Source organism: Argiope bruennichi, chromosome 10, assembly GCF_947563725.1.
Source record: "Argiope bruennichi chromosome 10, qqArgBrue1.1, whole genome shotgun sequence".
NCBI classification, from domain to species: Eukaryota; Metazoa; Arthropoda; class Arachnida; order Araneae; family Araneidae; genus Argiope; species Argiope bruennichi.
In genome coordinates, this window is record NC_079160.1 from 51,790,340 (window position 1) to 51,804,284 (window position 13,945).

At 28.1% G+C, this 13,945-nt stretch overlaps 1 protein-coding gene across 1 annotated transcript in view; it reads left to right on the forward strand.

The window, feature by feature from the left end:
* LOC129988813 (probable endochitinase) overlaps window positions 1-13,945 on the forward strand; it is a 107,328-nt gene that overhangs the window by 71,659 nt on the left and 21,724 nt on the right. The window contains exon 2 of the mRNA XM_056097084.1: window positions 4,548-4,596. Coding sequence (XP_055953059.1) covers window positions 4,548-4,596 — 49 coding nt within the window. The remainder of the gene's footprint in view (window positions 1-4,547; window positions 4,597-13,945) is intronic.

A 13,945-nucleotide genomic window follows, 5' to 3' on the forward strand; every position in this document is an offset into this window, starting at 1 on the left:
ACAATATATTTAGATTCAAATATAAATATTTAATTATTATGAAAGATTTTTAAGAAATAATAGATTTTAAATAAGCATAACATTAAAAATTATAATTTCACGGAACCTGTCAAATGGATTATGTCACAACCCGTTAATGAGTAATTCATGTTCTAATATATTATCAAAAGTAATTACTTTTGTTTTAATTAATGATTTTAATGTATGTGTATACATTCTCCAGTCTTAATATTTTCTAATTCAAAATGTATTTTATTTCAAATATATATTTACATTTTGTCTTATTTATATTTTTTTCTTCAAATTTATTTATTTCGCAAGTGGGCTACTAGCACTTTTTAATAAACATGCCTGTGTTACCCCTCCACCTCTTCAGTCCAGCAATTCTAGGCAACTACTTAGTCTGCCTATTCAGAAATCTGTTTCTAGGTAGCGTAGAAAATGAAAAAATCATGGATTTTTTTTTATTCTGGCAGGATAGTTAATAGTGATATGTCTTCTAAATAATTATATACCCTTAGCAAAAATAAGAAAATTAAAAGAAGTCCTTTGTGGAAATTTGTTTTCCTGTAATATTACCATATTTTAATTGCAATTAAAAAATAAATTAGAAACTCTCTTTTCATGTATGTCTTGGAAGAATGTTTAGGAAATCTCTGAATTTACTTTTATTTCGCTCAAACAAGCAGGATCAATGTACATTACAATTGCAGCAGCTATATGGAGCACATTCAGATAGATTATTTTGCGAACTAAAACATGTTCTGAATTATACCAATAAGCAATTTTAACGTTCACTTTTATTTTGCTTTAATCCACATTGTTTTGCTATGACATATCGTCCTCCTTTCATATTTTTTTACTGTTTGCATTACATTCCCGTTCATTGTAAAGCAGGATTAGCCACAGAATTAGTAGAGCGTAGATCGATAGTAAGAAAATTCCGAATGGCAACGTAAAACACTTCCAAACACACGTGGCCATTCTCATGCCATTTGTTGTATCTTCGTGTTCGGTAATAACTCTAAGCTTTTCTTGATTGTTTGTGTTTAGAGTTAAACTAATTGGAAAGCAGAATTTGAGCTATGGCGGAAAAAAAAATATTTCCGAATTTTTAAGAACAAGAAAAAAAAAAAAAATGTAAAACTAAAGAAAGAATACAGAGCTGACGTTCGTGATCTGGGCGTCCCGGTTCGGGCATGGTTGTTCTTCTTCTGTGTTCTATCTGTGAGTTGTGTGAATGTGCCCCATGTAAAAAGGGATTGTGCAAGCGAATGGGACGCATGAAGTAGCTAAGTCGTACTTTTGACCCTATTTAGCGGTACTGTAAAAACAACAGACGCTCACTCGGCTTAAATCGCTTGTCAATGGGTTGTAGAGTGCCATAAGTCACAACACAACACACGTGAATATAGAACTCAAATGGACAACTGGAGCTCATTATGATTGAACGGAAACCGTAAGAAATATGATATCACATATTTCTTACGGTTACTTTCAGCGACTAATTAGTTCATTGGGTTTAATGTCTGCTAAAAATTCCAATGAATTAGCAATTAACTAATATATGAATAGCAATTAACTAAAGACATTTCTTTTTGCTAAGAAAACTATTTACGTCTAAATGGCATTTTAAGTAAAGTTCGTTTAAACTTTAAATTTTGTTAGGTATATAATTCATGCTATTTGAAAAGTTTTACACCGTTCTGCTTATTGTTTTCTAATTTTCTATCCATATTTTTATACATCCAATTAAATCTATATACTACAACCAGCATGATGAAAATGGGTACATTTTAAAAATTTTCGCCATTGACTGTTTCTGAAGTTAAATTTTTATTTTAAGTAAAATTAAAATTTAGAAGTTTTATTCAAAAGAATTCCTTATATTTAGACCTCTTCAATATGAAAAAATAAGCCGACTCTTCATATTTTGATCATAAATAATGGGGAAAAAAGCCTGGATGAAATATAATTAGAAATAATGAATAAGATTTGAATTTCATTTCAGTAATAAAATATAAATTCTCAAAATATGCTTAATTGGTTTAAATATAAATTCGAAAAAATCTTGTGACATAAACTGATTCACTGAAAAGAAATTTTTTGAATTTTAAGGTGATGTAAAAATCCTTCTTCTGCTGTGAAATTTTTGGAAGTTAAATCAGAAAAATGTCAAAATTTCATTACATTTTTTATTAATTAAAATTCTAATCTAAGCTTCAAAAATTCGCTGCGAAGTGCATATTATCACTCTTCAAAGTACATATGTGCCAAATTTGTTAGCTCTAAGACAAATTATTTAAAATAACTGACAGTTTTAAATTATCGCCTGATGCATTATAAACTGTATTAATATTGTTAATCTTGTGGAATGAACTAATCTGAAATTCTCTGAATGAATTTTAGGTTTTTTTTTAAAAAATTAAATAGATTAAAAAATTGTTATTAAAGAAGTTCTACATCAAAAAGCTCAATATATTATATCACTTATGTGCATTTTTTCTGATCTCATTTTTATTGGATTTATATTTTCCTAACCAAATTGTTACATGTTTACAATAGGTGTATTGTTAAAAGATTTAAGGAAATCTGAATCAGGAAAAAATTCACTTTTCCGCTTTCAATTTAGAAACTAAATTTTATATAACCAATTTTTATTATTTTATTATTGTTTGATGTCAAAGTTTCATTCTCAGGAAAGTAAAAGAAAGAGTAAAAATCATGTCAATCAATTCAACTAATTAAATTTTTTTGTTCACAAGGAGAAAGATATCCAAATATATCAATCTCAATACATCAAAGTAAATAAATCGGAATTGCTTTCATTTAATTGACAAAATTGTTTTGGTTTTTTTAATTTTAAATAAATCATTATTATTTCCTTCCTGTTCTTTTGTAATTATAAATGAATGTATCATTCATTAACTTAATTTCTGAAATTTATTGACACGTTTGATGTTAACCCATATTTTGACAATCAATTAATTTGGCAACAAAAGAGTTAATCATGAAATTTAACCACAATGCATTTGAATTTAAGGTCAGTTACCCTTTGAGTTTGAGAATACAATTAAAAACTAATATTTTATATTCCTAAGAAGTTTATAATTCAAAAATGTTTTTGTAAATCGATTTTTAAATGCGTCTCATTATATATATCCTTCCTGGCAATATTGTCATAATTATTTTAATTATATTGTACAAAAAAGGATACAAAGAATTTTACTTTTAAATAAATAAACATAATTTGTTTGAAAAAAAATAACAATAACTTTTTTGTAAATAATTTTTTTGTATATAATCAGAATCCTCCAACTTCGATTTCTTTTTAAATATTAAAATATTTAGTTTATTAGAAATTTATTTAAATTATAAGATTTCGTACAAGGAAAATAAAACATAAGCAAATATTGTATATGTAATAATCATGTATTCAAGCGAATTAAGGTTATAAATGTTTTCAAAAATAAAAAAGTATTAGAAAAGAAAAAGGAAAAAAACGCTGTTTATTTATTTTTGATATATATTCCAAGTGAATATATGTTCCAAGAACAGAAAATTTAAAGTAAATTTATTATTATTATACTGAATGCTCTCAAATTATTTATCACGAATCTTAAAATAATTTATTTTTCTCTTTTTATTTTTAATTACGATCTTTACGATGACTATTAATTTTTAAAACTGAATCACTTAATTTCGTTAAAACAATTCTTACGCGAAAATATATCTCTTAACAATAATGAAATAAGTTTACACTTATTATAATGATAATAAGAATCGAGAATTATTTTAGAATCAAAAATTCCATAAATTCTACTTGCCTATTGCCAATTTTTATTTTCATTATTTTTTATTTTACAATTATTCATTCTTCTATTTGGCAATGTTAGTTGTGCTCATCTTTCATTTTTGTCAGTATCATGGATTTCCGACTGGAGAAATTTCAGAATTCTGTCTTTCCTGCAGATTTATATCTATTTTTTTTAATAAAAAGTTCTTTTTTTTTCGAATTCTGATTTTTCGAATATGGGCCTATTTTTTATTAATGCACAAATAAATATTCTGATAAAAATTTATATATATGACTTTGATATAAATCAAAATGTTCTAAAATTTTACTAAACACCATTTTGCATCAACAGTGCTAAAATTTAAAATAAAAAGCATGTTATGCAGGGACTGAAAAATTTTGATCTGTGAGACCCAAGCATTTTAAAAATGCTTTTTTTAAAAGATACAAGTATTTATTGATATTAAACTGATTGATTAAACATTGCTATTAATATCAATATTAAAAACATAAAAATTGTTATTGTTAAAATATTAAGCAACAAGAAATCGCAAACTTAGCTTAAATCATAGACAATTGATTTATTTTAATGTGTCACAATTTTTTAAATAAATTTTTTCGACTTAATACAAGCATTTTTTGAAATACTATTCTATAGTCTATTTAAGCCCAATTTAATACAATTTAATAATGATATTATTAAACATGCTTTATTTTATCAAATTGTAATATTATATTTATTTATTTTCAGATTGCCAAAGTTCTTTTCGTCTTTTTATGTACATTGTTATCAGAAGCATGTAAGTATATATCTATAAAATATTTTCTTTTTATTGAATAACATTTGAAAAATATAACAGTACAGCATAATTTTTATTTTTAATGCATAAAATTTATCGTTAACCTGCTGTTACGCATTACTGAAAAGTATTGCTTTTTTTATGCTGAAAAGTATTTTTTTATGCAATTCCTTATTGTAATCAGAAATCTTATAAACATCTTTTATTTTGAAACTATTTACCTCCAAACTAGTAACAATTTATGTTACGCAACTTTAATTTTTTTGTATTTCTATACAATTTACTATTCATTTAATATGACGCTTTTGCAGAAAAATTTCCGAACAAATATAGAAATGACTAGCATGTGAATTATATGACTTAAGAGAGCTTGTTATATGAATATTTGATTTCTTAGTTAAATAACTATATGAATTTATTTAAGGAATTATTACAACTTATCACTCTAAATTAGAATTTCTAGTTTTTGTAATTACACAGAGTGTTCTACTTCAATCGTGTTTCAAAAGATAATTTCTAAACTTAGAAATAGATATAAACTTCCAGTTAAAAAAGTGCTTTAAAGGAAATAAATAATAATTTTTATGACGTTTGGACCAATAAATGTACAGTTGAAAATTCCTGAAGTTTAAAATCATATAGCAGAAATCTAAAAAGTTTCTCAGTCATATTGGTCATAATTAATGAAATAATCTATACTTATAATAAAGCTCAATGTGTGTGTGTGTGTTGGCGCTCTACAGGCCTGGTCATTTGACATAGAGCTACCAAATTTGGTACATGTATACCATAGAGGTCGGGAATGTGCACCTGGGGTTCCTTTTTTTGAATTTTTAATTAGAATTAAAAACTTAGAAACTTAGAAAAAATTATTAATTAAAAACTAACTTTCCCGCCAAAAAAATCTTCCATTTTCCCCACCGCCAAATGAATAAGGCTTCAGTTCTTTTTTCTCCCAACAGTAATGAGGCTAGGGTTAAGATTTTTCGGACGATTATTTCAAACGATTCTGTTTATTTTCTTAATGTTTTATGCATTTAAAATTAAACATTGTTAATTAATCCATGTTTCAGATTCATTCTGAAGTACTTTTGAATTAAAATAACACAGAATAAAGGAAATTAAAAATGTCTAATCTGCATAGCGTTACCCCAACTGGCGTAGAAAAATTCACGCATTTGCGTTACCGTAATAACTGGCGAAGAAAATTCACGCATACGTTGTTGTCATAACAACTATTATCAACGGATGATTTAAATTATTTTTAGGTTAGTTGCATGCTTTTGTAAGTAAATTGTATTTATGTTAGTTATATATTTTTTGTATATGCTTATAGTTTTAAGTACATCGTTTTTTAAGTAGTTTTTTTAAACCTGTTTTCGACCGATTATTTTAAACGATTCATTTTATTTTCTTAGTGTTTGATGCATTTAAAATGAACATTGTTAATGAATCGATCTGTTCATGATGAATCTGAGAAAATTTTGTTGACAAATTCTTGAGATATTACATAAATTAAGAAAGATATTCTTTAGTGCCCATAAAGTTTAAACGCTCAGTGACTCTGTTATCAATAATCATATTATTAAAAAAATGCTTTGTTTCAGTAAAAAAAATATTATTATATTAATTGCAGATTAATCATTTACACTTTAATTTAAAGCGTAAATTCTACGAGAGGTAACAGAAAATTAGAGAGTTAAATATCACGTTATGACTGAAGGCCTTTCTAATATTATGAGTGAATTATATGACTCTCAAAATTTGAAGTTTTAAAATATTTTGATGAAGAATCTATTAAAGTTGGAATTGCATAAAATATTAAATATTAAATTCTGGTTCAACCTATTTAATTATTAAAATTTAAACGAACATTAAGATTGGCGAACAGGCTGGTCGCCGAAGGCGGCTAGTCTTGAATAAAATAGTATTCAAAACCCTAAAATAATATTCATTTATTTAGGTCATTTTGACCATTTCAACAGTCAATCAATGGACGCTTTTTTCTCGAAACAACTGCTGACTGATCTAACATGTAAAATTCAAAGCTTTACAACTCGGGCAATTGCGATTCCGGATACAAAAACGTTTTTGGTTTAAATTGATAATATGTCAAGATTACAAACATGATTTACATGATTTGCAGACTGTCTAAAAATTTAGATTTCACAATTTTTTCAGCACTTATTGATTGAAACGTCATAAAAGATAATTCTTTACTTCACTTAATGCATTTTTCTAATTAAAAATATATACTTCTCTCAAGCGGTGCAGGAATTAGCTTTGGGGCTACGGTTAGAGTGAAGATCCATGTATAAAGATATATTAATATTGATTATTGGCGGATAATAATTGCAATTATAGTTTTATTGGAGAACAGATAAATGAAATGAAATGGAAGACAAATTCAAGGATATCCCACACCAATTTTAATAGATTTTTAACCTCACAATGGTGTTCATTATCATGTTGTGGACATTCTTTCTATAATTTAATAAAAGTCACAATTAAGTAGAATCCATGATTGAATGGTCATAATAAGATTGAAATGATTATCAAATATCCAAAAGATTTGGTCTAAATTTGAACTAATATTTCTATTTCATTTGATAAAGCCATAAATTAAATTTCGTACAATTTGTTATATTTTTGAGTTATTATACGAAAGCGAAAGGCTTCTAGACCTCAGATTTAGTCAAAAACTTTATTGAAATCTAAAATTTATATGAAAATACAACCACATATTGCAGTTTTCTCATTATCATTGTGTTTAGAATTGTCTCTCCGTCATTGTGTTTTTGAATTATAAAATTCTCAGTGAAATAGACAATTCGGCGAAATAGAGATACATTCAGAAAAGTTTTTTCCACGAATCCGTGGAGTCTAAAACGTAAAAAAAAGCGCAAATTTCACTGTCGAAATTCGTATCGATTGTAATAATTTCTTTTTGTGTACGAGAAAGTAAAAATATATCTAGATTGCAAACACAGTGTGAAATACTTATTCCGAACAGCAGGGTGAACAGGGTCAAAGACATTGATATGAAGCTTGCACAAATTTAGATTAATTACTTCACGGTAAAACCATAATTAGTTTCCCTCTCAGTTTGTGAAAGTGGACCATTTCTTCCATGGATCTTTAATTTAGTTAAAATTTATTTCGTCATTCTCGGAAAAAGAAAAAAAAAAAAAAAACTATATTCTGTACATCCCTTCACGTTAAAATAAGCAACAACATTCAGCTTATATTTCTTCATTTTCATTTACTTACTTTAATACATGTGAAACAATAATCTAGAAAATTATATAGATGCTGTTATAAATAAACACTGAAACAACCAGAAATTTATTAATAACATAAAAGATTAAATCTAAGCTTTTTTTTAAAGATTTCTTCAATAGAATGTTAGTTTATTATCAGAGAAATACGAAAATTCTCAGTTAAATTTTTATACTTAGTGTTAAAACACATGATCATCTGTCCAGGAAATTTAGCTGTATCAGACCATAAAAATAAAGATACAAATTTGAAAAAGGTGGAAACAAATTATAGATTATTTAAAAGTAACGAACAATTTTAGTGACCCTCGAATTCGGGCACACAACTGATTATCACTTTGGCAACATCCATTTGGTAAATGAAATAAAATAAAATTTAGAATAAAATAACGACTATCAATTTGAGACTTATATGTACAATTTATATTTTACTAACCGGTATCAAAAATAAAACGCAAAAGAATAAATATTTTTCTTTATTTCGTGTTCACTGCTCGAGAAGTCTATTTCAGTTCAATTGACTAAAAAAAAAAAACAGTTTTCATACTATCTATTCAGATTACACTTCTTTAAGCTTTCCACAATTATTCCAATTTCCATTCTTTACCAGAGATATCATAATTATCATGATGATGATTATTATGATGATGATTATCATAATTATGATGTATGTTATGATATTATATTAACAGCAATTAGGGATATCAGACTATAGTTTTAATTTTCCTAATAATTTTTAAATGTCAGCATCATAAAGGCTTGTTTTTTAAGAAAGAGAAAGATGATCACATTAATAATTAATATCTAACAAGCATAATCTAAAATTATTTAATGAAATCGGCCAGAGTCATTTCTAAGGGTTGGGGAATTTGGCCTTAAGTATAAAAAATGAAGCCCCTAGAATAATGTTATTTTACATAAGGGAATCATGATTGAGTTAACCCGTCCTACCCGAAGCCATACAGAAATATTGAATGATCAGCAATAAACGGGAACAATGGTTCAATTCTAAAGGCCATCACCGGCTACGTATAACCTCTCTCGTAGGAGGCAGGTCTCGTTATCGGCAATAGGTAACTCGACCTCACATTATTACTATACTTACCAGGGTGGTGAGAAACTCACCATACTGGAAGTTTCTTGTCCCCAAAACTGAGATTTCTCTTTTAGGTTCAAATAAATGGGAGAATCAGATTAAATACAGATCATTCATTCACCTTTTCTTCCTATTTTCTCTCGATAAAAAAAATAAATGGGTGTTTAATATCTTTCACGATCGTAGTTTTCCCCCATCAGTAATTTACAACTGATATCTGTAATTTTGTTTATGAATTTTAAGCGCTTGGCGTGCTGACTAAGCACTTGACGTGACATTTACTTTGAAATCTTATATTTCCTAAGTTCGTGAAATTTTATAAAAATGAATTTGTCTGATTTGAATCTATATCAGATGGTGATTGTATTATTAAATAATATGAAAATATTTCTGATGAAGAATATTGCAGCGATCGAGATTTAATCACTGATTGCAAGGATTCAGACAACGATGGGGTACGAACCTCTCACAACTCGGATAATTTCTACTTTGGCAAAGGCAGACATTTTAAGCAGATGCGACAAATAATCATCTTCTTAAAATTGAGAAATATCATAATTAAGAATATTGTAATTATTTTAAAAATATGTTGTTGAAATATATGAAACAATCGACAAACTTTCTCTCACTCTTAGTGAACGACACGAACTTTTAGTGCTGTTCTCAAATGTTTCAAAGAATGTTAAAAGCACATTTAGTTGAATATGTTTTAGAGAAAGAAAAACTAGAAATAGGGATGTATCCGATTATATCTGGTATGTATTAATACTGATACTCGATTATAATCGATACTTTTACACCTGATACATCCGTAACTGATTCTTTTCCTGTTGAAACGAAACCGGGTATTCGGTGGGTATGCATTCTCGCATTTGCAAAGAGATTGGTAGCTGATACTGATACGCATATCATTAAATTGGGATTTAGCTTCTTTGGAAGAAGTATTGATGGCGATAATGTAAAGGATGAAGTATTGATGGCAAGATGATAATAAGTTTGACTTTGACAGCGATTGACGTAGGGCGAGGAAAGAAAAAGCAAGGTTTCTGTGACATTGTTAGTATAGGGCGTTAGTATGCAACATTATATGGGGTAAAAGGCAATGCTGGCTGGGAATAATATATATATATATAGAGAGAGAGAGAGAGAGTTAAGAAATATCGCTATTGTTAATAGAATATCCGAAGCAGTGCGGAGAACTTAACTATATATACTTAATACGTTATATTAGATTGATATAGCATCATTCGATCGAAAACAAATGAGTTCGATGGGAATATCAATTGAGTCTAACAACATACCGAGTAACTGATACTCTTATCCTGTATCAGTTTTGTGTACCTGATAATTTTGATTATATGACACATAGTATGAGATTGATACAATATTATTCAACTCTAAAGGAAGAAGAATAGTAAACTCTTTAAAGATATTAATTAATTTATACATCACTTTCTGTTTTTTTTTGGTTTATTATAAATTAAAATCTGCTATTTATTTTCTTTATTATAGCTTGTTCATCAGTGCTAAAATTTAAGTGGGGGTGCACCACGCACCTAAACACACGTTTGTTTTATCTCTGTTCTCGTGGAATGAAACCATCCTATGTGTTACTCATATGATGATTGCAAACCTCATGTATGCATAAGTCATATCTTTAATTAATTTGAAGAAGCAAGAACCGACTTTTTCACCAAATATGAAGAACTTTTTTCTTCATATCATTCTGTTGACAAACATACCAAACTGAACTGAATGCCTGAATGTTTGACCATGAACTTATCCCACCAGGATCTTCTCTAACCCCACACATATGCAAAAAAAGGATGAAATTTGCCTTTGGACATGCGTGGAAGGCGTGAACCATTTTGGCCAAGAGCATCGATCACTTTCGTTTTGGGATGTTAATAAACTCACACTCATGATAAGGCATTTGAAGGACATGGCAGAGGTTGAACTCTGGGTTGAATAGAAGAGGTTCTTAACACGTGCAGAACAAGGAAAGTGCGTTGTCATCCCAATCCATGCAATTACAAAAAAAGGCGTTTAAATACCCACTTACGAAACACTGATAGTTCCTTTGGAGATACAAATTGTTTTGAAACAAGATTAGAAATGAAAATGAATGATCAACGCTTTATTTATAAATTTTTGAAAGTATATTATTAGCTTAATGATAATTTCATTTGATACATTATCTTATCATATACATTAAGTTTATAAACACTTAGAAAATAAAATATTATGTAGAACCAGCCTAAGGAAACAAACTAACACATATTTTACATTTCCCAGGTTAAAGATATATTGCACTCGTGGCAATTCCTGATCACTTGCACTAACTAATCTTTCAGGACCAAACGATAATATTTGATCTGGATTTTCAGTATCTTCGGATAGTTCAATCAAACACAAATTTAGGAGTCATATAACTGACGGTAATTTGAAATAGTTTAGTGAATTGAAAACGATGATTATTGAAAATACAAATGACCGTATAGGAACTTTCTAGTAAAATACATGCTTTTATATCATACTTTTTATACGAAATGAAAGCTTTTTTTGTATGTGGTTTTTTTTCTCTTATTTAATGAAGATTAAATATCATTATTTGTTATCTATAACTTTTAATTTACATTATTTTTAACAATTATATCTACAGCCGTGGAATAATTTTTAATTGTTATGAAAGATATAGTTACTTCTTTCTCAAATGAATCTAAATTTTTTAAGCAAATTTAATGTGGGCAGCAAAAATAAAATACGTCTTAAATGCATTTTCCATAATTCTTACACTAGGAATTATGAAAATTTTAAACAATTTAGAAAAACAAATATATTTAATTTGAACTTGCATTTATTTTACATTAAATATGATATGCAGTTAAATATGAGTTGACTTCACTTTAGATTTATTACGGATTTTCCTGTCGAAATAACTGCAAACGTTCTTTCCTTGATTTACTAATATACTTCTACAATTTGGCGCGCTTTGTATTTAGCTTCATCATATAAGGAGGGAAAGTGAATATACATTTAGGAAAACACCTCGCGATTACTTACTAAATTTTATCTAGCTCATTCCGTTTTTAAATGATTGTTTTCACATTTGTACACACAAATTATATATTTTACCAAAGTGGCATTGACTGTTTCGACCGAAAGATCATCTGCATGATCTTCCTATTCAGAGTTCAGGGTTTTTCGAAACCGAATTTGAAAATACAGATTTTTGAATAAAGAAATCGATATTTCGAAAATTCATATCATATATAGTTGTCTTTGTTGTATTACTATTTCGTATCGGACAGCTGAAATAATTATGATTCAATTCGCTTTTGAACGAACATTTAAAAGCATATCGAGTTCAGTATAGAAAACTGAAGGTTGGTTTACTTTGGTTCTTAATGTCTCAACTAAAGTTATATCCTATTGCACTGAAGATCCACAAATGGGCCAGGTGCATAGCATTAGGTGGTTGTGAATTGGATATTTAAAAAACAACTTTGTGCCATGCTCAGACTTCGTCCACGTCATCTGTTCATGGATGTAAATTCTAAGGCTTATCATACAATGGCCGTTGTGAAACTTCAAAATGGGACGTAAATCTAAAGAACAATAAAAAAATTGTTTTCTTAATAAGATTTAGCTTCAGGAAATACACGAGGAACGAGGAGCGTAGTTAAATGCCATAAATTAATACCATAATCTTCAGAATCAACTTTCTAAACCACTTCAATAAACTATTGTATCCAGTAATCATCTTGTACTTTTAAGACGACAACAAGTATTTCTTGGATACTTGTATATAAGTTTCATAATATGCCCAAACGTAATTGGGTTGCATAAGTATGAATTCTCATGAGCATCTTCATAAATTACGCACAAACAGTTACTGCTTAAAATTGCTTTGATTTATGTTTGAGATAGAAATTTTTTGGACCAATTTTAATTCCAAAATATTTTATAAATTTCTGTCAGAACAATAATCGAGAATAGACTATAATTTTGGAGCCAAATTTTCTCTGGCATGTACATATAGAGTAAATCTTTCAAATTGCATTTATTTCTCAACTGATTTAAGTCCACGGAACAATGGCTGTCAATTTAGATAAATGCCTGAAAACTGAGTCCAAATAAAGGAAATAACCCTTTCCGTGCTTGTGACAGAGCTCGTTGCAGATCAGAGCACTCTCATTTTTTTCCTTCTGCGAAGAATTGAATATTATTTCTCGGCGATCATTTGTGTCATATTTTGACAATGCTCTGTTGAGCCGCTATTGACATTGGTATCTTGCGTGTGTCGCAATGCAATGGATACACAAGGAGCTTTCACTTAACATACCTCTATCGTGTTTTATTGTGGATAGAAGTTTGAAGAGTTGTACACATTATTAAACATCCGGTCTTTTGTCAATGGCTGTAGAAACTTCTAGATTTATCATGGTAAGCAGGTGGATAGATAATGACAAAAAATGTTTTAGAAATTCAACAAGTTTTGGTATCTTTGATATTTAAAAAAAAAATTTAATCAAAAATTCTCTTGCACAAAAATTTTCTTTTCCATTGAATTTTTTTTTTATAATAAATATGGTGAAGAATCTAGAATTTTCGAAAAATAAAATATAGTTGATCTTTGTTATAATTTGAAGTGTTTTCTAATATTATATTTACATATAAGTAACGGAATAATGTAAGATATTTAGATAGATAATGTATGATATATAGATTTCTTCCATACAAAACAAAGAGAACAGTGAAAATATTGCATTCGTAAAATAAATAAATAAAAAATAAAATAGAAAAGAAATTTTGACGAATTTTCAAGTTTCAGAATCCCCTAAGAAAACCTTTAGAATTTTGTCTATGTGTGAACACGGTAACTCAAAACTTCTTTAAATTATGCGGATGAAAATTGGCATGTAGTCTTTACACAGAATTTGTAGAATTCTATTAAATTTTCCAACGAAATTCC